We start from the raw sequence: 27,140 nt of genomic DNA, 5'->3' as shown, positions 1-27,140 counted from the left end.
CAAATGTTTTAACCAAGTCCAGCTGGGTAACCCTGAAGTAAATTTGGTCCTACTGAGCTGTCTTCAAGAGCTCACACAGTGGCTTTACTTGCAACCCCTAACTGCTGATCCACAGGTGACACCATCAGACCACCCTAAGAAATGCACACAACTCTCCTACCACTTGTGACTGTGAAACTTGGTCAGTTACTTCTTTTTATTCCTGTCCCAACCTCCTTTGCCCTTGGAGGATTTTGAATCCCAAGTAGGTTAATGTGGTCTGGACTATTTCTACTTTGTCTTTGGATACTCTGGATCCACTTAGTCACAGAAAACTCAACAATGCCACACTCTGATCCCAACACCACTGTTTAGTTTCCGTGGCTATCAGAATGTCAGCTACATACTGTAACAACACGCCAGGAGGGTTCTGATTTTTCCATTCCCCCAGATCTTTTGCTAATTGATTTCCAAACATAGTGGGGCTATTCTTAAATACTACTCCTGTGGTAGTACTGTGGTAGTACCACCCAAGTTGGATCCTTCTCCCTGTTTGGACTTCCCCATCCAAAAGCAAAAAGTTCTTGACTTTCAGCACTCAAAGGGATACAAAGGAAGGCTTGTTTCAAATCTAACACTGTAAACTAATTTTATTTTTCACTCAAGCTTGTTAGCAAAGTATAAGGATTCCTGCTGTCAGGTGCATATCTTCTACTATCTTATTCATGGCTCTAGGGAGCCAGCTGGTTTTCTTGTATCTTTCTGTTTGCCTTCTTAGTTAGCAAAATAGGAGTATTAAATTTAGATTCACAGTTCTTCAATAGGTCATATTTTATAAATTTTTCCACAAGGGGATATAACCCCTTATGACTTTCTCTTTTCAAAGGAGATTGCTTTTGTTTTACCAGTTCTGCTCCAGGTTTCAACTTCATTCTTACAAACTCTGCTCTTTTTGATTGCCCAGTCACCTCTCCAGCCCAGACTATTGGAATCACTGCATCCTCAAGTGATACTGGCAGACGGATCATATCCAGTTTTGGAGACCAGTGCAAATACAGAGGTTTCCACATAATGAGGTAGTAGGATAATAACCTGTATTTTTCCATTTAAAAATTTGATCTCAGCATTTCGTTTTTCCAATAAATCTCTCCCAAGGAGATGCTTTGGTGAATTGGGTAGATACTAAAAGGTTAGTTTGTTTTCCTAAATCAAAATCAATGGGCTTGAAAAAAGGCCAAGATTAGCTATTGCTTATTGCATCAATGATTGTTATATAATCATTATTCAAGTTTTCTTTTGCTGTATTTCACACAGAGTAACTAGCACCTGTACATACTAAAAATTCTACCTCCTCATTTACCTCCTCATTTCCCAACTTAGCTGTAAGCAGAGGTTCTGCTAGGGAAGAATCCTCTGGTCGCCCACAGTCATCATTGGTGATGGCCACAAGAGGGGGGCTTTTATGTTTCAGCTGTAGACAGTCCTTTTTCCAACGCCCATCTTTATTACAGTATATACATTGATTAATACCAAGTCTCCTGGGGAGGTTCAAGATGCCCCCTTCCTTTCCCTGGGGGCACCATTCCTTTGGAAATACTTCTATAAATGCAACCTTCTATTTTTGTTAGGAGGGTTCTTTGAGTATTAGAAGGTAGGTGCCAGCCACTGACTTCCAATTATTAAGATGTGTTATTGAAAATTACACTTTCACTGTGATTGGCACCTCCTATCCAAGGGAGGCAGCTACTATACAGAGTCTTAGCTCTGTGTTTAGTTCTAGTTCTCTCTGCAACCAGATTACAAACTTTTGCTCTTGGGTACATCTTCTCTAACCTCTCCTCTATATGTGCTAAATCTGCCTCTCTGCGCTCCAGCTCCCTCAAAATATCAGTCTTGGCAACCTAATTATCTGTTCTCCTCTCTAAGCTGTGATTAGGACTGACCATAAGATCTAAATTATCCACCTTATTGGGGAGATGTTTAGGGCAAGTTTAGGGCAATAACATTTTCCTTGACTCTCCTTTTCAAGAACCAGCACAAAAGGGTCTGAGGGAGTTGGATTCGAGCCACAATCTTTCAAAGACAAAAGTGAAGTGAAGACTATATCAGCATACATAACCTCATCTCATTTCTGTTCCCATTTTAAAAACAACATTAACCATAACAATGTTCAAGATTCTATTTTGTGGCCACTTTTTTCCAGAACGTAGTTTGTACAATGGCCACCATTGATTACAATGCTAAACTTAATTCTCCCTCATAGCTGTTTTCCCAGGGGAACCACCAGTCTTTATCCAATGCTGCAAAATGCAACCAAGTGTGTCAGAATAACCCCTTTAGATTGTCCACTACCCATTTTCGAATAGTAGTCTATTACAATACAATTACAATCTGTTACAATACAGATACAAACAAAAACAATTATCATTTGAAACAAACAAGTCAAATACCAAGTTTCAGAATGCCAAATAACCTCCACACTGGAAGATCCACACATCTTATATGGGTAGGATTCACAAAATAGTGTCTTATTATTGAATGGGATTTTATCCATGTCCCAGACTGATCTGAGGTTCTTCTCCAACAAAGCACTGGTGCCACCATGAAGGTCCAGAGATCTCTTGGATACATAGATCAGGGGAAGCATCTTATCTGGAGTCACCAAAAAATACCAAAATCAGCTAATGTCTCATTTTTTTAAATGGAAAATGAAGGCTGAAAAATTAAATCCATCTGACAATCTTGAGATTTATACAGAGTTTCTAGAGAATTAGAATTAAAAATGAAACCCAAGAACTTACCTTATTTCTTAACCACTCAATATTTAACAAAATGTGATTTAGGAATAGAGACAATAGGACCATGTAGAGTCAAGAAATTTTATTAAGCACACCACTGATCTTCTATTTCTTTTACAAGATCTGAGGGTAGGTATTGTGGATGGCCAGACGTATCAGTAATCAGTATACCAATAACACCCCAAGAAGTGGGAGTGTCCAGAGGACAGCATAGGTGCAGTACAAACAGCAGCAACTCTGTGTGACAATGAAACCTGTAAGCATGCTGATGGGTAAAATGTCCATGTCACACAGCCCTCTTCTCTCTCCCAGCTGGGTACAATTGGTGCTCTAGCAATAACTCTGCCACATTTCTGACCCTCTAGGAGCTACTTTAGGTCACCAAGTCACAGCTCAGTAACTCATTCTCCAAAAATCTCACAATTCCCGGGCACAGAGAACAAAAGATCTGCCACATCAAACTGGAAAAACAAAAGGTTTTTCCAGCATATCCATTCTGTCTTCACTAATGGTCATACATAAGTGCCTAGGGAGAAATTACCTGAAATTCAGATTAAAAGTGGCATTCAGCCCATTGATTTAATTTAAGAAAGAAGACATCATTTAGCCTCCATTATTTCAGCTAAACTAATGAATTTTCTTCTATTTCTCCCATTTCTCCTCCCTGCAGAAACAAACTTTCCTATGACACAAAATGAAAAAAAGGTCCCAATATTATATTACTTTCAAGCAGGTGTGCCAGTTCAAAAGTAAACCAGCAGGAGAAATGAATCCCACACAAACACCTTCAGAGAGATTTCAGGTTGGAGTTACAATTTACAGAAAGATTACAATAAATACAATGATACAGAAAAACTGGCTTAAACCTACAAAGTCAGAGTACAACATGGCACTCTGTTGGTCAGGCTGCAGTCCAGTTAAGCAGTGGTTGAAGTGAAGGTTGCAGTCTTGTTGAAAGGTGTGGTCCCGTGGAAGTTCCAGTCCTCCTGTGGAAGTTTGGGTCCTCCTCTGGGTCCGTTGAGCAGTGGTGGAATTCCAAATCCCCAAAACTCAAGAGTACATGCAGTACATGCAGTGGAACTCAGGTGGTACCTCCCCCAGGATAGGGGAGTTCACAACAGAATGATTTGGTCCTAGGAGTTACGTGGTATTTTTGGAGTGTCTGATGGTCATTTCAGCAGCCTATTCCGCTGGTATCTATTCTGTTCCATTATGGTCCATTTACAGAGGTGACCCCCTCAGGATGGGTGGTGCTGCTCCTTGCCCTGAGGGAATAATGTAGTTATTATCATGGGCGAAATTATAGTGAAGACAAAAACACTACACCTCCTTGCAGGGTTTGCCTCTTCTCATCAACCATCCAGCTTGTAGCCGGAGGAATCAGGTGTGCACCTGGCAGCTGCTGTGAATGATCCATCATTAACAGTTCATCAGAAATTATGCAGATCAGAGTAGAATACACAGTCTGGTTACACCCATACTGACACCCTTTTTTTCCTGTAACCAGGACAGGAGACCATACATAGATATTCAGGACCACTGAAAAATCTGCGGAACAATCAGCAAGATTGCTCACACGCAGCATCTTTCTTCTCAAAGAAAACAAAAGGAAACAGAAAATAGAAGTGGCCTGCCAAGCAAAGCAATGGACCAAGTAGCTATGCGTGATCTGTATCACAATAGCTGCTTATCACTTTTCATCATTACAAAGCCAGATCCCGACATGCTGAAAAACCAGAAGTTCTTGCAGAAAATTCAGCCTATATAGTAAAGATCAGAGTTCAGGCAATTTAGAAAATATTCCTGAGTTTTCTATAGTATCTTATTTTGCTAAACTAACCTGCTTACTCTCTGTCCCCATCTAGTGCTTCCTGCCTTCTCTTAAGACTACAAGTTCTTTATGAAAATGTGGGTAACATTTATAGCAATCATTCAAGGGCTTAACCTTCTTGCAAAGGATCTGATTTTATTCCTATTTTGTTTTAATTAGCTGTGTACAACAAGAAGAGCTTCACAGCCTCCAGTCCACAATCTCTGTCTGGCAATTTCAGCCTTTAATGGTACAGTACATACTGCCACAGCATTCTCTCAAAGCTTAGAAAGTAATACTTTACAATGTACAATGTGCAATAAAAAGATAGACTTACATCAACCTCATAAACAGAGAAACTGTTTTCTCTATAACAGTTGCATGTTCTGGTCCGTCATGTTTACACTATAGTACACACTTACTTAGCATCATCTGTGAACTAGCTTATCTGAGAACAACATATCCTTAACAAACAAAGAACATTTTAAGATAAGCATGTTAAATACTGGTGACTGAAAAGCAGCAACAAAGCCAGACGTTCTTTTCCTCTTGTCATGGTTTAGGAAATGGCACGCCCCAATTTAGTACTCCAAATAACACCATACTGCTGTTCCCTCATTTCTCCCTTTCTCCCCTCCTCACTGGCTGGAGAGAAGAACTGGAGGTACAAAAGTTAGAGATCATGTTTTGAGATAGGAACAATTTACTGGAAACAGCAATGAGACCACAAAACAAACTGTAACAGCAACAATACTAATAAATAAACTGTACAAAAGAGAGAATTATTCACATGCAAAAAAACCACTGAGCCTGCAACAATGAACAATGCTGGGCACTTCTCCCTCCTGCCCTGTCATTCTGTTTTTCACAAGGGACAGAACACCCTTCTCTCAGAAGTGAGAGTCCCCTTCCCTCCATCCCTCACAATGATGTGAGGTGATACAGAATAACCTCCATGTCCTAGCCACATTCCTCACTAATGCTTTCTCTGACTATGGAACCAGAATGCCTTTGTCTCTGTGTCTAGATGAAATAGGTGATTTAAACTACTTTAAAATAGGTGAGTTAAACTACTCAGCTGAGTAACATAGTTTATGCCAGCATAAGTCAATCGTAATGCCCCGAAAATGGGTCCTGAAAACACAAGCTCTTGCATGGCCCTGCAGTGAAATGGATTGGGAAACGATCCAAGTTCAAATTAACTCATCAAAGTAAAAGAGAGAAAAAGAAAGTACAGCTTTAACACCTTTAGGAGCAGGAAGGGAAAAAAACAAGGAAGAAAGCACAGACTGGTTTGGGGTGTTCTTGTAAGAGTGCCAGTCCATGTTGGCTTACACTATTTGTATAATTTTGGAATTAAGAAATGAAATATGACATGTTTCATGTCATATAAAATCCACTTTAACTGTGGGATGACCACAAGTAAGGTAGCTCTATACTATTTGTTATAGGAAATAAACAAATCAAGCTGAATTAAAATATTAAAACAGCAATTTTTATTTTTGTGACCGAAAATACGGTCCTGGGAAGCTACAACCGAAAAGGACAACACCGAGCTCGGGTTCGGAGTTGGGTGAACACGTGCGATGATCAGGCCTCTATTGCACCAAGTCCCTTGGTGCTCACAAATGCCATCCTGGGCAGTCTGTATTTATACAGTTTTCCTAGCCTGGGGCAAGAGTCCCTTTGTTTCTGCCGTGGATTCCCATATTCAGATAACTTCTTTTCTTGGTGATGCCCAGGACAAAGGTCCATCTTTCGTCCCCGCCCCCAATGAATCCTGATGAGGGTTGGGTCTGCTTCATATTGAGGTGTAATTTTCCTTGGGAGGGTTGATTTTTGCTTATGGTAGCCAGGGTCTTGGAATGTATTGATATGTGGTTCTCCTGAGGGTTTCTCGGCTGAAGGGTGGTACTTGACATATTCTTATCTCTGATCTTTTCCTGATTGGTTGTCATGCAGATTCAGGTCTGCCGGCTAGGTTTGTTGATATGTTAATCAGGGCTTTTTGTCCCTGGTTCCGGGTGCTGGAATCCCGTGAAGCAATCTTCTCCTGGTTGTGGCTAAAAGTTTCCTTATTTCTTTATTTCATATAACCATTTTATATCACATAAACATGAATTACAACATAATATATATCATACTGTTCACTTACTTTTCTCCCTTTTCTCTTGCTGCATCTTGCTAGTGTGTGGCTACAACATACAGCAGGTCATCTTCAGGAAGGCCAAAGCCTACCTGGAATTGAGTCTGGAAAGGACAACAAGAAGGGTTTCTAGAAGTGTATCAGTAGCAAAAGGAAAATGTAGGGCCACTGATAAATCAGATGGGCATTATGGTAACAGAAAACACAGAGAAGATGAAATTATGAAGGGTTTTCTTTGCCCCAGTCTTCACTGTTCGGGGTGGTTCTCAAGATTCCTAGACTTTGGATGTAAGAGAAGAAGGCTGCAGAAAGGAAGCCTTGGTCATGGAGGTTGGGTTAGAGACTGGCTAGACAGATTAAACACTAATACATCCACATCCCTTGTTTGGATGCTCCCATGGGTGCTGAGTGATCTGCAGATGATGTTGGTCTGCCACTCGCCATCATCTCTGGAAGGGAATGGGAGAGGTACCTGACAATTGGAGGAAGGACAAAGTTACCCCCATCTTCACAAAAGGCAAGGAGGAGGACCTGGGAAACCACTGGCCAGTCAGTCTCTCCTTCACCCCTGGTGATGGAACAGGGAATAGGGGAAGCCTGGAAAGATGGAAAAGGTGATGGAAAGGTGATGGAACAGGGAGTACTGGAAGTCATCAACATACATGTAAAAGAAAAGGGTCATCAGGAATAGTCAGCATGGACTCACCAAGGGAAAATCACGTTTGACAAATCTGATAGTCTTCTATGATAGCATGGCAGGATGGGTTGACAAGGAGAGGGTAATGAATGTTGGCTACCTTGACTTCAGCAAGGCTTTGGGCACTGACTCCCATAACATTCTTGTGGATAAACTTAGGAATTGTGGATGAATGGACAGTGAGGCAAATCAAGAGCTATCTGAATGGCAGAGCTCAGAGGATCACAATCAGCAGAGTAGAATCCAGTTGAAGGCCTGTAGTCAATGGCATTCCCCAGGTATCAATACCAGGTCCAGTCTTGTTCATCTTGTTTTCCTGGATGAAGGGACAGAATGTATTCTCAGCAAGCCCTCTGATGATACCAAACTGGGGGGAGTGGCTCATACACTTGAAGGTTGTGATGACATTCAGCAGGACCTTGATAGGCTGGAGGAATGGAGAGAGAAACCTAATGAGGTTCAACAAGGGCATTTGTAGAATCCTACATTGGGGGATGAAGAACCCCAGGTACCATTGCAGGTCTTATCTACTATAATGACAGGGAGTCTTTGTGGACAACAAATTGACATAAACCTGAATGGCTCATATCTCCCTTACGGCCAGAAGAGCAAATGGTAACCTGGGGCACATCAGGAAGTGTGACCAGCAGGTAAGGTGACGTAATCCTCCCACCCTACTCAGCCCCAGGTGAGGAATATTGTGTTTAGCTCTGTGCTCTCAGTACAAGAAAAAAAGGGATCTAATGGAGATGGTCCAGTGGAGGCCACAAAGGTAATGCAGGGTCTGAAGCATCTCACAAGGAGAGATTGTGGGAGCTGGGTCTCCTTAGTGTAGAGAAGACTAAGAGGGGAATCTCTTAAACTGATATGAATATCTCAGTGGCTGGTGCCAAAAGGATGGTGACAGACTCTTTTCAGTGGTGCCCGGTGACATGACAAGGAGCAATAGTCATAAACTAAAATACAGGAAGTTACACCTTAACATGAGGAAGAACTTCTTTACATTGAGGGTGGCAGAGCACCAGAGCAGACTGGCCAGGGAGGTTGTGGAGTCTGCCTCTCCAGATACGTGTCTCTCCTAGACGGACACATTGCTTGTGTGCTTTAGATGACCCTGCCTTGGCAGGGCAGTTGGACTAGATGATCTCCTGAGGCCCTCTTTAAACCCTAACAATTCTGTGACTCTGATCTGTCTTACAAGCTTCAGGGAAAGCTTTTGCCACAAGTACACTGGCTGTCAGCTTTAGGACTCCCATCCTGCTCTTCTTCTTCAGGAAAGGTTCACTTCTGGTTAAATTGCTAAAAAAAAAGCATGATCATAATCTTAGTGTTTTTTTTGTTTTATGGAGTATAACTAGCAGTATAACAGGCTGAAAGCATGTGCATTTATTCATTTTATCAATTGAACTTAAAACCTTACTCTTACATAGACTTCCCTTTCCTGAAATGTATTCAGGAACCTCAGAGCTTCCGTAAAATGCTAGCAAATACATCTGAGAATATGTATGTGTTTGAGCAAAACATTGGGGTTCTCACCATATGAAATATATTGTCTGTCTGGGCAAACTCTCAAATATGGTGTGTCTCCTCTTCCAAAAGGGAAAAAAGAGGACCCCACCTTCCTAGTGTTAATGGATTGCATTTTATTTCCTACATATTTATTTATTGGTAAATGAAATCTCTACATAAGTGAAGGACATCCACTTTTTCCCCCACATGTCCTCTTGGCCTTTGGATTCCTCAGCCACGCTTTCATGAAAATGGATGAATTAGGGCACATATGCTGGATCCAGTATATTGTGGATTAATAGAAAAAATTGTTTGGCTTGTTCAAACTCACTCTGTGGATCCAAATTTGTTCAAAACAAAAGTATTTAAAGGATAACATTATCCTGGCAGATTTTCTGGCAGATCACATATCACCTGTCCTCCTGCAGTGACTGTGAAGCCAGAATAAATACTGTACTGTGTGTTCTAGCTGATTTGACAGAAATGCAGTCATATACTCAGGCCTGAGCCAGTCCAAATCTGTACTGGGAGGTACAAATAACGCAACATGTATTGTTTTGTCTTAATTATGGGCAGAGTGTTTTGTATGAGGTCCTCAAATCCATTCTGTTTTTCTGGGGTCTTCTACTGACAAACTCCAGGGCTCAGTATAGAGTACTACAGCAAATTCCTGCCTAACCAAACATTCTATTTCCCTGTGCCTGCAGTGAGGAGAAGCTTAGCAATGGAAACCTACAGTTCAATTGTTTGCTTTCAGAGGTACTGGCTTTCCTTCAGTGTAAACAAAACCGCTTTTTTATGTAATTTGTTGCCAGAAACAATGTCCGAAATAATTGAACAGATATTCTAATCACTGTCAATTAATAGTCCAATAATTTCCCATATTGCTTAACAGTTCCAGAGAAAATGCCATAAATTAATGGTGGTGTTATTCTCAGGGTCTAGTGTGCTCCATATGCATATACTTCCACACCAAAGCACATGCTTAAATGCTTGAGTCCCAGTTAATACAGCCCATGATGCTCTGCTGGGCTCTAAATCTGCACTATGTGCAATTCTCTGTATTTTTTTACATTTCTGTTTGTGTAACAGTTTTCATATTCATTTACTGGAAAATTCATTGTGTACCACAAATTTTCATCAGGATATGGGGAAATATCTTTAGTGATTTACAGGTATTTCCTCTGTCTTCTCTGGAGTACTCAGTATTCTGGAATGTTTGAAATTTGGTCTCCTCAGGGGACTCAGAATCTAAAATTTCTAAATCAATTCAAGTCTGCCTCACAAGAAGAAATGGTGGAATTTCCTGTTATTTTACTTCCTGTCTGAATGCTCTACACCATCCATATGGGTTTTTTTTCAACTTCTAGTGGAGTATATAATTTTTCAGATATAATTAATATTCTCAATATTCTATTGTGCTCAAAGAAATTATTAAACTCAGAATTATTACACTCACCCATTACTGGAGATAATGGGAACTTTTGTCTTATTTGCTGTTTCCTTTATTTAAAATCTAAAGAAAATTATATATTCTTTGGTTATCCCCACTGTGCACAGAAGAATTAAGGTGTGAACACTTTTTAAAGTTCATTTCTTCCACTCAGTTTTTTCCCAGATTTGTTTTCTTTCTCGCAAATCCAGGTTTCAGTTTTCCCCAGAGGCAGCAGTTTTAGCATAACATCTGTTTTATTTGGTGCCCAGATTAAACTTAAAGTTCCAAATGAAGATGGTGAACGCTCCATCAGAAGGGGCCAGACAAGCAGCCACACTGAGCAAAACAAAGGAAGGTAAATGTCATCAGCAGAAACAGAAAGGTAGAATAGAATCAAGCTTTATTCTGACTCAAGCCTGCAATTTATGGAGCCTGCGAGGGCATGAAATAACTGCAACATTATTCCTAAAGCTGGTCTCTCTGCCCGTCTTCCACAACTGCTCATTTATTCCAGAGAACTGAGGAAGGATATCATAAATAAAGCAAACATCAGCAGAAAGCTTCCAGTTTCACAGGTCAGGCTATCATATGGGTGCATGTTAGTACAACTGTGGGGAAGGAAGGTTAATATCACACATCATAAAATATTAACTGAGAGAAACAATGCCGTATAATAGCTAGTATATTCCACATTCAGTCTTATAGTAACTTGACTCTACATCAGTATTCACTATCAAAAGTCACCCTGCTCCATAACTCTGATATCCATGATCACTTGACCATGAAAAAATAAAGATAAGATTTTCAAAGTACATTATTTCTGTGAAAAGGGACTAGACAGGCATCAATATGTTCTGTATCCTAACAGGGAGCAGGGAAAAAAGGATGCAAAAAGGGATGTGATGACGGGCATGGAACAAGACAAATAGAGTTGACATTTTGCAGTTTTGACATGATTGCATTTTAATGTATAGTGAGGAAGACTGGACAGGAAAAGTCATTAGTACAGGTTTTCTTATGCCATTCACACTAATTCTCATCTCCTGACAGTCCAGATATTACACCACAGCAGTCTCTCAAGCTTTCTGTTATAGAAAGCCCAGTGAACTACAAAAATACACAGAAGTAGAGAGATCAAAAATAATTACAGTAATTTCATAATTACAAGCTGCACTGACTATAAGCCACATCTCCGTGTGTTGGCAAACATTTCGTTCTTTGTCCATACACAAGCCACACCCAATTATAAGCCGCTCTGTAGTTCGCAGCAAGGACCCGCGTGCAACAAAGTTGCCAAATAGAACAGAATCGCAGCATGGCGGGGTTTAGTGGTTTGGCTCGGGCCGTGAGGGCTCGGGGCTGCCGACGGGGCCAGGTGGGCCAGCTCGGTGCTGCCACTTGGCGGGGCCGCTTGGGGCCGGCCGCTGCTGCCGCTGGGCTCACTCGCCCCAGCCCGGTGCTGCGCCGTGGTTGTAGGGGGGCACGGAGCACGCCGGCACCTGCGGTGGTGGTGTGAGGCGGGGATGGAGCCCGCTGGCACCCATGGCGGCAGCAGGCGGGGATGGGAGCCCCCCACCTCCCCCTGGGCTGCGCTGCCTGAAGGAGGGAGTCCCCCGTCTTCCCCCCACCCCATGCTGCCTGCACAGAGCCTGGCTCCACCCGCCGTGCAACAGAGTAACCAATTTGTAACAATCGCGTAAAGCCAGGTTTTACTGGTAGGTTGCTTGTCTCGGCACCTCGGTTTGCACTTCCGGGGTTGAAAATGTCAGAAAATTATTTACATATTAGCCGCTCCTGAGTGTAAGCTGCATTTCCGGGGTGGGAGCAAAATTTTAGTCAAAATGGTGTGGCTTGTAATCGTGAAATTACTGTAGTTGAAAGTTTTCAATCTTTCAAAGGGGGCGGCACCCACTGCATCTCGGGTATAACTTTATTTTAGTGTGCCTTTTTTATTTTACCCATCTGCAATGTAAGAGATGGTCCCAAAGCACAAATCTCAAACATAAATCTTAAATTTCCTAAATTTTGGGGTGTCTGAATCTAAGGATTTGATTCAGTGTACTGGGTCTGGCTAGGATGGTGTTCAAATTCTTCACAGCAGTCAGGATGATTTTTGTCAACAAAACACTGCTGTCAATTCACCCATATTTCAGCTACTACAGAGCAGTGCTCACACATCATCGAGGCTCTCTGTTTCTCACTCTGCCTGCTATGGGCAGAGGCCAGGGATTGGCAAGAGGCTGCAAGGGGACACAGCTGGGACAGCTGACACAAACAGACCAAAGGAATATCCTGTGCCATCTAACATCATGCTTAGCAATAAAGACCTCAGATGAGTCTTTCCAAAGTGCCATTACTCACAGATTGGCTGGGCATCAGCTTGTTTTTGGGATGTGGTGAGCCACAGCCTTTAAATCATTTGGGTTTTGCTTCCCCCCACCACTACACCCGCCCCCCCTTTCCACCCCTTCATTTACTTAGCTGTCCTTATGTTGTGAGGTTTTTCTCACATTTGCTTTTCCAATCCACTCCGCCATTCTGATGAAGGGGGAGTGAATGAGTAGCTGATGGGTGCTTAATTGCTGATCAGGGTCAATCAACCACAAAGGTTAAAGCACTTAGTTTTTCAAAGAGAAGAAAGGAAAACGGAATTATTTCTGTGCTATATTTACCAAATTAAATCAGAAATGAAAGATAAAATCATTCTTCATTTTTCAAACAAGAATATCTTCAGGGGTCATATTCCATGGCCATGTAGGTGATAAACATTTCTCTCAGGTGCTTTTTCTTTATTACTAGACACTGTATTTGGATAACCTTATAGGTTTTCTCTCTGTAAAAATGGGCTTCCTAAATATGAACAGAAGTTTTATCACTGCTTATGTCTCAAGAATTGATTTTGAAAGAGGTTTATAAATTTTTTACTCCTCTACACCAAATGCATTCTCTAGACACTAAGTGTCATAACACAAAAATTAGACAGGTAATTGTCTTCTATTACTCCAATTTAAAGAAGTCAGAAAAAAGACACGGAGTGTCCCGTGCAAGCACGAGTCAGGACTGGCTAGCTCTCCTTTCTCCAAACCCTGTCTTCAGGTCTGTGGATGACAATTTTTCTTCTAGCAATAGCCCATATGGGTTTCCTTCTCGGTTTCTTCGGGAATCCTAGACAGCAGAACTTTTGGAGTAGTCTATGTTTGATACAATGTTTTCTACAATTATGTGTAAAGTCCCCTCTGACCACTACTTCTTCCATGCACGACTGCATACCAATTTGCGCAACTCAGAAAGGACAGAGGGGTGCATAGTTTAATTTTGTTTATTTATTCCTGCCAATTTAACCTTTTCTTCTATAATTAAACAATGGGACTGTTTACCCTCCCCCTTAATTAGTCACTGGCTCTTTAAACTGAATGGCAATGATCGTAAGAGTTCCTTTATAAAGTCTTTCATATTATAGTAAAGGACTCCAAGATATTTTTTTCTCCTAAGTCGTTGGTGAATTTGACATCAGGACTATTCATTGCAAAACTAGCTGCAATTAGAGCAATTATGCAGATCACATGTCTTTCCAGTTTAATAGCTGGCTTTTGTTTTGCTTCCTTTTTTTTTTATCCCCCCCTCCCCCCCCAATCTTACTGCAGTTTCTTTAAAGCAAAGAGGAGGATAAGGAAAGACAGACAGACACTGAAGTGGACCACTTACTGACTAGGTCCCACCATGGAACTGGATAATTTGTTAAATACCTTTGTGCTGGAGGAAATTCCTACAGGGTGCTTTGCATCTCAGCTTGCCAAAGGTCATCATCACAATATCACCCCATGCTCTCTGCTTCCAAGGCAGGAAGGGGATGGCACACTCTGCAAACACTGATAAATGTCTGTTCTCTGTAAAGCGCCTTAGAGTGGGTAACTAAACCAAACCATAAACCAGATGGGAAACAACACACAAAAAACCACGCACATATAAAACAGCCTGCATTGTAAAACCTGTAGAAGGAAAAGACCTTTTATCTCAGGTACCTGTTTATCTACCTCCTGCCTCACAAAGAAAAAATCCAGATCACTAATTAAGTCATGAAGCACGATATAAGCTTACAGAGCACCTGACAAAAACGTATCCACAGGCACACTAGATTCTCTATTGTATGTGAGATCCTGATCTTCAAAGAATAGTGTAAACAATTTAAGAAATGGCTATCTGCATGGTAGAGTCACAAGCACAATTCTGCTCCTCTCTCTCCAAAAAACCTCAAGAACCAAAAAACCAAGCCAAACCAAAATCACAAAAACCCCTTAAAAGCCTGGATGTTGCCTTCAAATCCTTAACGAGAAAGAAAATTAAGATACTGTAACATGACTTGTTTTCCGTTTTTTCAGAATTGTTATAAAGAAAATATCTCATACTGCCTGTGAAGCATCATATCCAGGCTTCAAATTTAATTAGATAACTTTACAATCAAACAACTGATACATTTTCTAACCACACTAAAAAAAATGGAATCAGAAAATTGACCACTCCTAAGAAGATCATGCAGCAAGATAACAAAGAATTGTTGGCATACTAATTGCATTTTATAATTGCATTCAAACTTTAAAATGCACCTAAATACATCCTTAAAGGAAATCTGATATTTTATAATCCATTTGAACCCCCTGGCTGCATGTCAGAGCTCAATTAGCAACAAACATACATCAGTTGCAAAACATTTTAGACAACAATTCCATACAATAAGGGCAGAAATTTGAAAAATTTGCCTTTTACATTTATGTAACTTTTGTCTGTAGACATCAGGGAAGGTATTTATGAGCTTAAACAGGATTGGGTTTATTATTTGTTAGTTCTTGAAGCGCAAAAATATATCTGTGTGTGCATGTTATGCAGCCTTTTAACTCCTCCGTCCTGCTGCCTGAATATCTAAAACACAGGGGATACAACCACATCCAAATGTGAAATGAATATTTTAAATACGAAGTTCTAAAAATGAGCTGCTGCACTTACATTCTCAGAAACTTCAGCACAGCCAGCCCTTTAGTATTGTCTTGTTGGAAGAAACAGATTCAAGAAGGTTCAAATTTCACTGCTCAATCTCCTGCTGAGAATGTAATAAGAAATACATAATATTGGTAGTTTTACACCTTAACAATTTGAAGACCTGCATCTGTCTTTTGAGGGAATTTGGAACTAGTATAAGATAATGCCAGGAAAAAAATTAAGGAGGCTAGCAGTAAAATCAATGGAGTGTAAAGGTGAGCAGTAAACTGTCCTCTGTATGTCTCTGTATCTTCCTATTCTGTAAGCTATGCAGAACAATTGCATGAATAGGACTAAAATTTACAAAGAAATACTTTGCACACATACACATACACACATACATAGGCCTGCATCTGTATACGGCACTGATTTTAATGGCCTTTAATATCATGACTCCCATTAATGTCAAATGGATTTTAGTCTGAACACTGATCAAACAGTTTGAAACTAATGAGACTTACTACATTAAGGACTTCCTAAAAGTCTGAGTTCAAATCTTGAGGTTATTTGATCAATAGCAAAATCCCATGTGAAACAGATAGAACATTGATACTGCCTCTAGTTAGGCTTCAAATAATTTAAGCCTTTTTGCTACTTTGACAGCCAATGAAGGACACCAGTTTACCATAAAAAAATTTAAAAGAGCAGTGTAAACTTTTGACTTTCATGTCTTAAACACAAGATGCCCTTAACTTACTTGTACTTCTATCTATTCAGGCAAACAAAATGAATAATGTTACCTGGAGTTTGCAGTGTTATAAAAAAGGTCTGCAGCATAAGGAAAATCTTAATTATGTTTGTAATTCAAAGTTTTACATAGGCAAGCATGATAGGCATGAGAGGTTGGTTAACAGGTTATAAAATGACGCCTTGTCATTTCTATGGCCCTCTAATGTACACAGGAGGAAAAGGACTAGGAGAAATGCAATAGCATGCATCACATATGTCTTAGATTCAGCTGCATTGTTGCATTGAGCTACTAGATGCTACAGTTAGCATAAACCCAGTATAATAATCTCTTTCTGTAAGTTACCATTTCCAAGTTGCTCCAGGGGCAGCATAGCAGTTAGTTTTCTTAAAAACGAGTTCATGGTACAGACAGAATTCTTCTCAGATAATGTCAGCAGTTTTTCTCAGAACATCCAGCCCTGTTTCTGAATATAACTATTTTCTGGTTTTGTATTAGTTTGTTTTATGTACTTTTTCAGGTCATTTTTCAACATATTATGCAACTTGTTATCCCAGAAAACTCCAAAAAGCACAAAACTTATTTGAACACCTGGAGATTAAAATCTGAATTAACAGTCACATTTTCATCATGTTTAGAATCTGTCAGCCTCTGAGTTTCACTTTCTTTCCTTTCCAAGAATAAATCTGGTAATCTCTTCTGAGTTTTATTAGGTCACTCATGAATGGATTTCATTAACTAAGAACAAGTTTCCTTGAGACATTTAGTTGCTACAGCTGGCATCCATGTGTTAACTTCTCATCCCCACAGCATCTCCATATGACATTAAGAGATGAAAAGCCTGTTGGTTGTGTTATATAATTTCCCCTGTTTAGGTTTTCTGTGTTTTCCTCACCTGTGGTATAGCTGGTGCTAAACAAAGCATCTTCTGTTGGAGGAGGAACTGTTTTCCTAATGATTACAGCAGTATTCAAGCATCACTTCCTGTACCTGAGGCAACAGTAAAAATATTATTCAGAAATGCTTGCACCACCTTTGTCATCTTGAGACCATCTTGCAGCAGTGTTAACAAAATATGTTAATAAAATGTGCATATAAAGATCCCGAATCAGGAAGGAATACGTTTGGATCCACTTCAGAGACAGTCGGCCTGCACTGTAGTTATGTGACTTGAATCAGTGACTCCCCATAGGTGTGCTGTTTCAGTGACCCAGATACTTCTCACTATTATACTCACGGAAAGGTGGATTATTTTTTCTGACGACAACAGAGAGCGATACACAGCTGTGGAGTTGATCAGCAAACTGGCCAGAACTGGACCTGACCAAGCAACTCAGATCATAAATTGGCTATGTGGATGCATGACACTGCCTAGAGCCTGTTGCTGTACTCCTCTGCCACAACAAAAGTAACGAGACTGAGTTCCTTCTACTTTTTACTAAATGTCTACCAAAAATTGGCATTTCTTACTCATTATTTTAGTGCTAGGAGTGATTATATACTTTTTTGGTTTGGTTTACTGGATGGATGGATGGATGGATGGATGGATGGATGGATGGATGGATTAGATAGATAGATAGATAGATAGATAGATAGATAGATAGATAGATAGATAGATAGATAGATAGATGAGAAAGTGAATTTAGAGGTACATGGTATAATAAAGTCTATCTGTGCTGGCAAGTTTTAACCGATCCTATAAATGAGAGAGTATTGCTTCTCTGATGGCACAAATATGACTCTTCTGGTTAGAAGGCTCAGTCTTTTTAATCTCTCAGAGAGAGCTAGTAGAGATTTTAAGGTACCGTCTCCCAGGGTCACACAGACCTTGTTCAAGGCACATTCCCAGAAAACAAATTGATGATTAGAGAATTTATTTCCTGGGTAGAGCTTCAAAATTAGCTTTTACACGTCACATTCATAGTGTGTGTATGTGTGAGCATGACTTGGTTGGATTTAGGAAGCACTCAATGAACTGGTATATTGGCAGTGGTGATAAACTGCATGCTATACATACACTTCTTAAATTGTGAATATTCAAGCTGAGAGCACTGACTGTAGAACAAACAAAAATCCATTCACTTTCCAACATGCAATTATCACATACAGGGTGGTTCTCTATAGATGCTCTTTCCTTTTTAATGAAGATTTTTCAGTGATTTTTTTGAGCTGCTAACTATCAAATCTACGCATTCTGTATGCTAAACAGGTCTCAGCACCATACTTGTTTCATGGAATAATCTGCATTTTGCAGCATGAAGAAAAACAATGTAAATGCAAAGGGTCACAGAGAAGCATCAGACTTTTAACAAGTATATTGTCAAATGCTCTCATTCGGACTGTTTGCTTTTGAGTTGCTCAGTTGTTGAATTAAAAATTTAAAAAGAAAAACATGTGGCTCTGAATTATCCAACTGAGAAATCAACACAGAAGAGACAAAAAAGAACTAAGACCAATGCAGAAGGAAAGAAAGAGTGGAGCGTTTATGTGTGCAGAAGAACTTGACGTAATTTAGAACCAGTGTTTTATATTTCTTCCAGAAAGTGTGAAAATATTCTGGGAGCAATCTAATCTCCTCATGAGCTGTGCCAGTTTCATTTCCTAACAGCAGAGAAAGACAGCAAAAACTGTCTTTTGCATCACTCACAATAAAATCTAAACCAAAATTACTTTCATTTTAAAAAACAGTTACATAGAAAATGCATTTATTATGAATATCACATCATTTACAAATGTGTGAGCGTTTAACAGCAAGAAAATTAAAGAGATAAAAGAGATCATAAATCATATATTATCCACATAGTAAAGCCGCACAGTATGCATTTTAAAATACCCATTTTAGTATTAAATTTGACTATGGCCTAAACTTTTCTAGCTATTTTTTTTAAGATTTAATTACTTTAAAAAAAATCCCTTATCTGTTCTCTCTCCTGTGCCTTTTTTCCTTATGCTTCTTATATAACACAATATAACAGAATCAAAGGTCCATCTAAAAATTATCTGTAGATAAGCAACTAAGAATATACCTAAACCTAATATGATGCTTTGTGGCTATAGATATTCTAATTTGACTTGCTAGTTACAATAATTTCCCAGGCACTACATTTCACGCAATGAATGCACATTCATTGGTAAGCAGAACTGGACACATAGGAGGCTTATGTACAGTATAACATTGCCAGAACTTTCAGGGAGAAATTAGTTACCTGAACTAATGAGCAGCAAAACACATCTAAATCCTTCTTCTCCCTCACCAGTTACTTCCTCCAGTGCTGGTTTGCACTGTGTTGAAGACTCACCAGAGCTGTAACTTCTCCAGAGTTACCATTAACCATTATGATTGGATCCTGAACTTCAAACATTGGACTACCAGTTACGGAGCACTAGGTTCTTCTCTATCAGGAAGATATGATACCATAGTAAGCATTTCTCAGCAATGCTATATTACACACCATCATGGTCAACACCATCCATGAAAACTTTCAGGTATGATGGCCCTTGCTTTTCATGTAAACAGAGATGAGGACAGAGAATAACATCCCATGAGTAGTATGTACAGAATAGAAGTCTTGGGGACAATCAAGGGGAAAAATTATGAGCTGGACAAAAAGAGAAAAGAAAAATCTTCATGACAGAGAAATAAAGGCAGACTGATTGCAGATATGGGGAAAAAAATTGAAGAAAAGGATATCAGTATATGAAGAAGAAAATTTGGAAAAAGAAAGTACTCTCATCAATAGATTACTCTGCCCTTTGCATTAAATCAAAGAAGGCAGAAAGGCCTTTACAAAAACTGTCAGCACATCTCTGCTCTTTAGTAGGCAGATCAGAGGCATCTGCAGAGATATGCATTTCCTCTATTCATTTTAACAGAAGCACCAGAATTGTAAATTCTTTAGTAAATTGACACAGTAAAATGAGTTTCTGAGGTATGCAACCAGCATCACCCCTTTGGAAAGGAACACTTGTCACTCACAGTATCTGTCTTTGTAGCTGGGCCATTCTTACTGTTGTCTAGGTTTCTGCCATCCATTTCCCTTCAGACTTAAAATCTGACAGGATATATCAAACATAGCTAAATGTTTTTTAATCTTTGTTTAATAAAAAAGTCAGTGAGAACTTCCATTTTTGTAGTCTTGGCATTGGTTTAATTACTATCGCAACAGGGTAGAGTACACAGAGGTTTCCCTACTCTTCTGATTGGTAAACCCTTTAAATTCTTCACTATTTAGGAGCAAGTAAGCTGGTGAAAGGTATCTTATGAGAAAAGGCTATGCCACAGGTCTGGCCTTGAACTCCCTGAAAAGAAAACTATGACTGAATTATAATAGAATTAATTATTATTCAATTACGTAGAAACAGAGGCTGTATGTCCTACTGTACTCCTTCCCAAATTGTTTCTTGCCTGCAACACTGAGAAAAAAACCCATACTTCCTAAAGAACAGGTTGATGTTCTTTCAACCTCCTTTCCCATTAATAAACTCAACACTTCCAGATCACATCTTCTGTTAGACACTGGCTGTAGCAAACAAGCTCTTTTTGAATTCAAGGACCAACAAATCACACTGAGCAAGTTTCATGCAAAGAAATGCAAGCATATAATCCAAAGGAGTTGTACTGGGTGGACTGGAGAGTCCCAAGTTAAAAGGGATGTTCTTAAACTGTTATTTCTACATATTTTTCTGTGGAAAAGGTCCTCAGGTTTTCTTACAGATTAAAGACATGACCTCTGCTTCCTCTCACAGAAAAGAAGAAGATAAAGAAGACTAAATTTAATCCCACTATCATAATGAAGTTCGTTACTTCATGAACATACTGTGACAACAGGATCACCTGGACAAGGATAAGGGAACTAGTACTCAGAACATAATTGCATGTCTAAAGAAGCTGAATACTAACTATGCTAGTGAAGGGCCTACAGTAGTCTCTGAAAAGGATTGGGGCACAAATGGAACCAGTCCAACCAGAGCACATGAAATGAGAGTAGGCCATGATGGAACATGTGAGATTAATTTTTTTTCTTCAGGAAAGGACATTTGGCTACTATTCTTTAATTATGTTTTTGAAACTGGGTTGGATTCTCACATGCCTTGCTCTTTTTAGCAAGAGTATTATCTCAGCTGTATGCTACCAACAACATACTGCTGTGAGAACAGTAGCATTTGATGGCTTCTATGATGCTATACCTTTATAAGGAAAGAAAAGTCCTACAGATACTTGCAGTACAGCTGAGTCAATTTTACAGGATAGGGTAGCTACAATAATTCTGACTCAGAGGACAATTTAGAAACAAGTTAGCTGGAATGTTAAACTTGGGTGAAAAAATGCCTCATCTTCCACACAGATCAATTCCTTCAGATAAGTAATTTCATAAAAAAAAATTTCCACCATGATATCAAAGGGGCCTTGTGATAATTTCCATAGCTCAATTTCATAGCCAAACACTAGAAATGTCATTTTTATACTTTTTTCCATGTATTTGAGATTCTATGATTGAAACTTTACAATCCAATGAGAAGCAGGAGAGGAAAAATGTGCAGTTGTTCTTCTTAAAAGAATTCAGGATTACTGTTACAGGATGCTGTGTCAGGCACTGAAGACAGCTGAAAGACATTCCTGCTTCTTTTCTCTCCATGCCTTAGCCATTCATTCTAGCTATGCATTGTGTGTTACCAGTAAAGTTAGTATGGCTATTTGCATTGTCAACTAAGTCAGTGAAATGAAACAAACAAACAAACAAAAACAAATAAAAAGAGAAAATAAAAAAGAAATGTGCTGAAAAAAAAACCAAACCGTTTAGATCAAAGCCCAAAGAGATGCATTTGTACAAATGGGAAAATGACAAATAAGTATGCTGGCACAGGCATGAGTACAAGAAGGAGTGTCTTCAGACGGTGTAACAAACACTAGCATCTCTTCAAATTATGTCTGCCAATATGGCTATAACTATAATGAGGGGGGAGACATTCTTTCAAAAAATTACAAAAACCACAATTAAAGATGTAGAAGTAAGAGTGACTTTGTGTTCACAGGGTGAAAAACAGAAAGTGCAGCCTTATTCATAAAACCAAAAGGAAATTCACATAGTACATGAATAGGGCAGTATCAATCCAATTACCAGTGATCAGGAAAAGCCCAGACACATACATATTCCTAGATCCAGAAATAAATGCTACTGCTTTACTACCAACAGGCAAGAAATAAAGGATCATTCCCTTTGATTCCTTACATGGATCACTGAGCTTCTGACACGGAGCTCAGGGAAAAATTGAGGCTTGGGCTGGAGCACACCCTGAAAGGGGCCAAATACCCATACCAACTTCCTTCAGTTCATTCCTTTCTGCCGCCTCAGTTTCTTTATCTCACTTGAGTTCTTTTACCTGTGCTGTCTCTCATGTCCTCTTCAGGAGGAAGATAAGGAAGCCTTCATGACAAAAGGCTTTCCTCCTAGGCATTCCCAGAAAGTTTATTAAAGTCTGATGTCAATTATGTTCACTCCCATAGTGACCAACAAGAAGTGGGAAGAGTAGTAAGAAGTCATGCTTTGCTGTGGACTGCACATACAGTTAGATGTACAGACCCTATAGTCTACACACTGGGAACAGAGAGACATATCCTAATGACGGGGGTAAGCAGTCTCTGTGTATTGGCAGCTGAATGCAAAAAAAAGTGTTTAACGTACAGATGAAAACTCTCACTCAAAATTTGGACCTATATAGGTGGCTTTTCATGAGAACAGTGAAGTACTCAAAATACTTCCCTGTTTCAAAGGCTAAAGAGACAGGTATTTGTGAGGAAAAAACCTGCTAATATAATTCATCATATGTAAAATCAGTGTTCTATTAAAAACCAAGTAAAAAAAACCCAAAAGTGAATTCTGTTCAAAAGCATTTGAAGTTAAAATACATAACCTCTGAAGCAAGCCTGAAGCATGGAAAACTGCAGATCAAAGAACTGTGTACCAGCAAATTGGATCATGTGGTGGCTGGTGTCAAGTGACCTAGCTGCACTGTTTATAAAAACCAGTAAAAACAGTTATGCTTGAAACTAAAATACTCCTAAAAATCTAAATACTCCTTCCAAAACTATCCATCTTTCTAAGGCAACCTCTAAACAACTCCCTGACACAACATCCACTCTTTGAAGGTTTGCTTTCTTTCATCTATTATGGCCCAGACTCTCTCTCTCCAAAGGCTGATGAACATATATGCTCAGCTTATTCTTAAAATAGTCTGTATTCTGGAATGTCTTCAGGGGTCAGCACATCTGCTTGCAGGACTTCTTCCTGGAAGACACTGAGCTGCCACTTTCTTTGAATTTATATATCCTACGTGGTTTCCTCCTTAATTATTACCCTGGGGTGCTTAACACATCTCTGGAGTACTGATCTGCAAAACATACAGGAGTGCTAGAAAGCTGACATGAAGCACAGCACAGTAAAAAGGCTGCCAGAGCTGGTGAACCAGAGGGATTTTCAGACTGAGAAAGAACTAGAAAGGAAAGAATCATTTCAGGACTAGGTAGGCAAAACAGTAAAACAAGAGACAATTACATAAAATAGGAGGAAAGTGAGAACAGCCACTGAGGTCAGATTCTGGATCACTATCATTTGGAATTAACAATAGAGGAGGGATTCGGGATTAGTATCAATAAGTAAAGGACAAGAGAGAGACCTGTGGAATTTGCATTTTGAGCAGTCAGACAGATACCTTTTGTCATAGGAGAGAGGTAAGAAGGGGTGGAGGGGTGTGTGTGTCTGGAAACAAGAGGCACTGGTGTAATAATAGCGATGAAATGAAGCAAATTAGTGCCCTTGCCAAGAGGAGATAAAAGCTTTCTTTTTGGTGTGTACAGACAGACAAGCTTTCTGGTCTCCCAGAGAGCTCAGAAGCAAGTCCTGCTACCAGCTACATACAGTCCACATACAACAGGTATGCTGAATAAAACTCCCACGCTGCTGCCAGACCCCTCAGCGGTCTCGCGTTGCAGTCTGGAGGTCATATTGAAACATACAAAAATGCTTCACAACACAGCCAATGTCCAAACACTCTCACACTAGCTATAATTGCCATCTAACACAGTGGCCTCAGCAAAAAGGACTATAATCACAGAAAAAAATGCCTCTGGGGAATACAGCCTTCCTTTTCTAGAGGCTATTTTTATGTATAGTACAATTTTCACAACATTTTTGTTAGGTTATGCAATATGATTCAGTTTTATGAAAATATACTTGGGGACAATGATGTATTTATCAAACCAACTGATTCCCAGTGGGCGTTGTATAAAACACTGTAAAGTGAGGTAAGTTGGAAGTAAGTACATGACAGTATGGCTTTTTCTATGTAGCGTGCATCTTTTGTCCATCATCTATAGCAAAAAATATGGCAGTCAAAACAACAGTAAAATTATCAGAGGAAAAGACAGAAAAGAGATTTTTAATTTAGCCTCTTCAGAAAAACAAACTGGGGTTGCATAAGGCTTAGGCTTTGTGACACATTGATTGCTACTTACTTCTCTAAGGAATTCATGATTCACTATTCTACAAGGATATTCATGATTAAACATACTTTAAGCCCTCCAGATACAGGATGAGAGCAGACTTGTGTAATTATCATTGAACCAATGAATAAGGAGGGCTAATTGCCACAAGATATTTAATGTCATATTCAAGGAATGTGTATTTATGAATACTAGCAACAAGGTGCAACTGCCTGGTCCTAACGGCTACAATCCATACAAGGGCCTGCTGAATCCAATGAGAGTGTTGACTGCAGTTTCAATAGAACAATTTGCTCAACAATAAGCTACCATCTGTAAAATCCTAGGGAAGGCAAGCCATGAGGTCTTAAATATATAAACAGAACTAAACAGTACTCTGGAATATGCTGAGGAAATGACCATGCAAACTACAGGAAAAAAACATACTAACAGAGATGAGGCAATCACTGGCAAATAAATTCTCAGAGACATCAAGCAAATAGGGAAGCAAAGAATGTATTTTCCTCCTTTCTACACTTCAAAACCATTTAAAAGATGTGGGAAGATGTTAATCACCAGCATAATACCCATGTGTACGGGAAAAATTAATGAACCTAAAGCAGAGAATCACGTGCAGTGGAAAACATCTCTTTAGCTTTCTGTGTTTTGCTATTTCTACTTTGCTAGGAAAATAGCTGCTTTAAAGGTAGGGACATAGGTTTTGGTAGAAATAAAAAAGGAACTCCATGTTATTCTACAACCTTCTATAAAGTATTGAATTTCTCATACTTCAGTGAAAAAGAGAGTGAGAGCTGCCCAACTTTTGCCTACAAAGTCAGTCATCTTTGCCAACACCTTTTTCTCAGAGAAATAATTCATGGATTTACATTAGAGCATTGCAATTGTACTTCTCATGTTCAAATTCCACCCAAAACCTGCCACAGATCCTCAGTAGGTCTGTTGGACCGATTATTTTAACTTTCTAGCACAATGAAGCATATCTACAGGTAGCCCAAAACCATTCAAACGCTTAGACCTTTAGACAAAAAGCTTGGGCTGGAGGGGACATGAGCTTTCTCCCACCCCAGCCAGGCACCTGGTAGTGCCTGAGACAGCTGCCGATGACCAGCTGCATCTTCTCTAGGCCCAGAGGTGCCCTGCTTATGGAAGCAGATTCCAGAGCTGTTGCAGAGCTGCGGCAACGACGCTTGCAGACACGGATGAGGGAGCAGCAGCCCTGCCCTCTCTGTCTGGGTCTGGACGACTGCTCTTCTGCCATAGCGGCAGCCACCCACTTTCCTTTTTGAAGATGCTGACCACGGACAGACGGGCCGCATTAAATGACGACGAGAGATGTCTATAAAGTGCAGCCAGCAAACGGGCACACAGTGGCGGGAAGAGAGGCAGCGCTGGGGCTGTTCATGTCCTGCCTGGCAGCCTAGCAGTCTCTCCCGAGGCCGGCAGGGCAGGGCAGACCAGGCCTACCGGAGCAGCTGGGGCTCTCCCACGGCCCCTGCTCGCCCCGGGGACCTGCGGGTGCAGGGCTCGGAAGCCGCCGGCGGTGCGGAACACGAGGCCTTGCCGCAGGCCTCGCACCTCGCCGCAACTCCTGCGGCCCCGCCGGCGGGGCGGCGGCGTCCGGGCCCGGCGGGGGGTCAGGGACAGCGCTCGAGGGCGGCGGCTGACGAGACCAGCAGTAGCCCGGGGCCCAGAACCGCGTAGAGAGAGGCAACCCGGCGCCGACACGGCTGCCATTTCCCCTGGCCTTCGGCGCTGCGGGAGCGAGGGCGGGGATAGGAGGCGGAGGAGAAGGAGGAGGGAGGGGAGAGGGAGGTGGCCGAGTCGGAGTGCACTGAGGCTCTGAGCTGCCAACACTCACACATCGCCTGCTGTCGCAGCCTCATTGCTCCCGGATTCCGGAGAGGGAGCGAGTGGAGGTGAAGAAAAGCCAGACGCGGTAGAGGAGGCACCACACCGCTGGCAGGGGGAAGGAAGTCAGAGAGGAGGGAAGCGTAGAGGGAGGGAGAAGGAGCCCTCCTCCCCGCGGAGAGACGACTTCCCATGTAGCTAGGGATAGAGGGAGAAGCTGGCGCTCAGGAACAGTGAGAGAAGCTCTCACCAGCCAAGTTACTTAATCCCCGGAGAGCGGCGGGAAGAGGACACAGCAGCAATCACTGATCAGAACCACTGTTCCTAAACCCCTCATCATTTAACCCCCGAGCGGTTCAATGCACTACTCCAAGCTCTTCCTAGTTTCTTCCTCGGGCTAACTTCGGAGGACGTACCGCCGGAGCGGCCCGGAGGGGAGGACAAGGGCCTCGGAAGAAGGAAGGAGAAGTTTTGTGGGGGTTGCTTGCGGAGGAGAAGATGGGCTGGAAGCGCCGCTCTTGCTGGGGAGGCGGAGGCGGCGGGGACCTTCTCTGTCGGCTCACCCTGGTGCTGGGGTTCCTGCTGCCCGCCTGCAGGACGCGCCTCTACACCAACCACTGGGCTGTGCGGATAACCGGGGGGCTCCCGGAGGCCAACAGGATAGCGAGCAAATACGGATACGTCAATATAGGACAG

General features: G+C 40.9%; 1 protein-coding gene and 1 long non-coding RNA gene across 5 annotated transcripts in view; one reads left to right on the top strand and one right to left on the bottom strand.

Moving 5' to 3' along the window:
- Window positions 1-2,880: 2,880 nt before the first annotated feature.
- Window positions 2,881-26,539, bottom strand: LOC117010355. The gene is made up of 3 exons (XR_004420645.1): window positions 26,455-26,539; window positions 6,743-7,857; window positions 2,881-4,042 (listed from the first exon to the last, which is right to left on the bottom strand). It is a non-coding gene; the product is annotated as an uncharacterized LOC117010355 (long non-coding RNA).
- PCSK5 (proprotein convertase subtilisin/kexin type 5) overlaps window positions 26,350-27,140 on the top strand; it is a 264,705-nt gene continuing 263,914 nt past the window's right edge. For 2 of the 4 annotated variants that reach the window (XR_004420644.2, XM_033084738.2), the window contains exon 1: window positions 26,378-27,140. Coding sequence is in view for 3 of the 4 variants with exons in the window: in XM_033084738.2 (XP_032940629.1) it covers window positions 26,943-27,140 (198 nt within the window). In the remaining variant the exon portion in view is untranslated. The other 2 variants (XM_033084735.2, XM_033084736.2) reach the window with 2 other exon arrangements.

Source organism: Catharus ustulatus, chromosome Z (genome assembly GCF_009819885.2).
Source record: "Catharus ustulatus isolate bCatUst1 chromosome Z, bCatUst1.pri.v2, whole genome shotgun sequence".
Lineage (NCBI taxonomy): Eukaryota > Metazoa > Chordata > Aves > Passeriformes > Turdidae > Catharus > Catharus ustulatus.
This window is presented reverse-complemented; position numbering and strand designations above follow the sequence as displayed.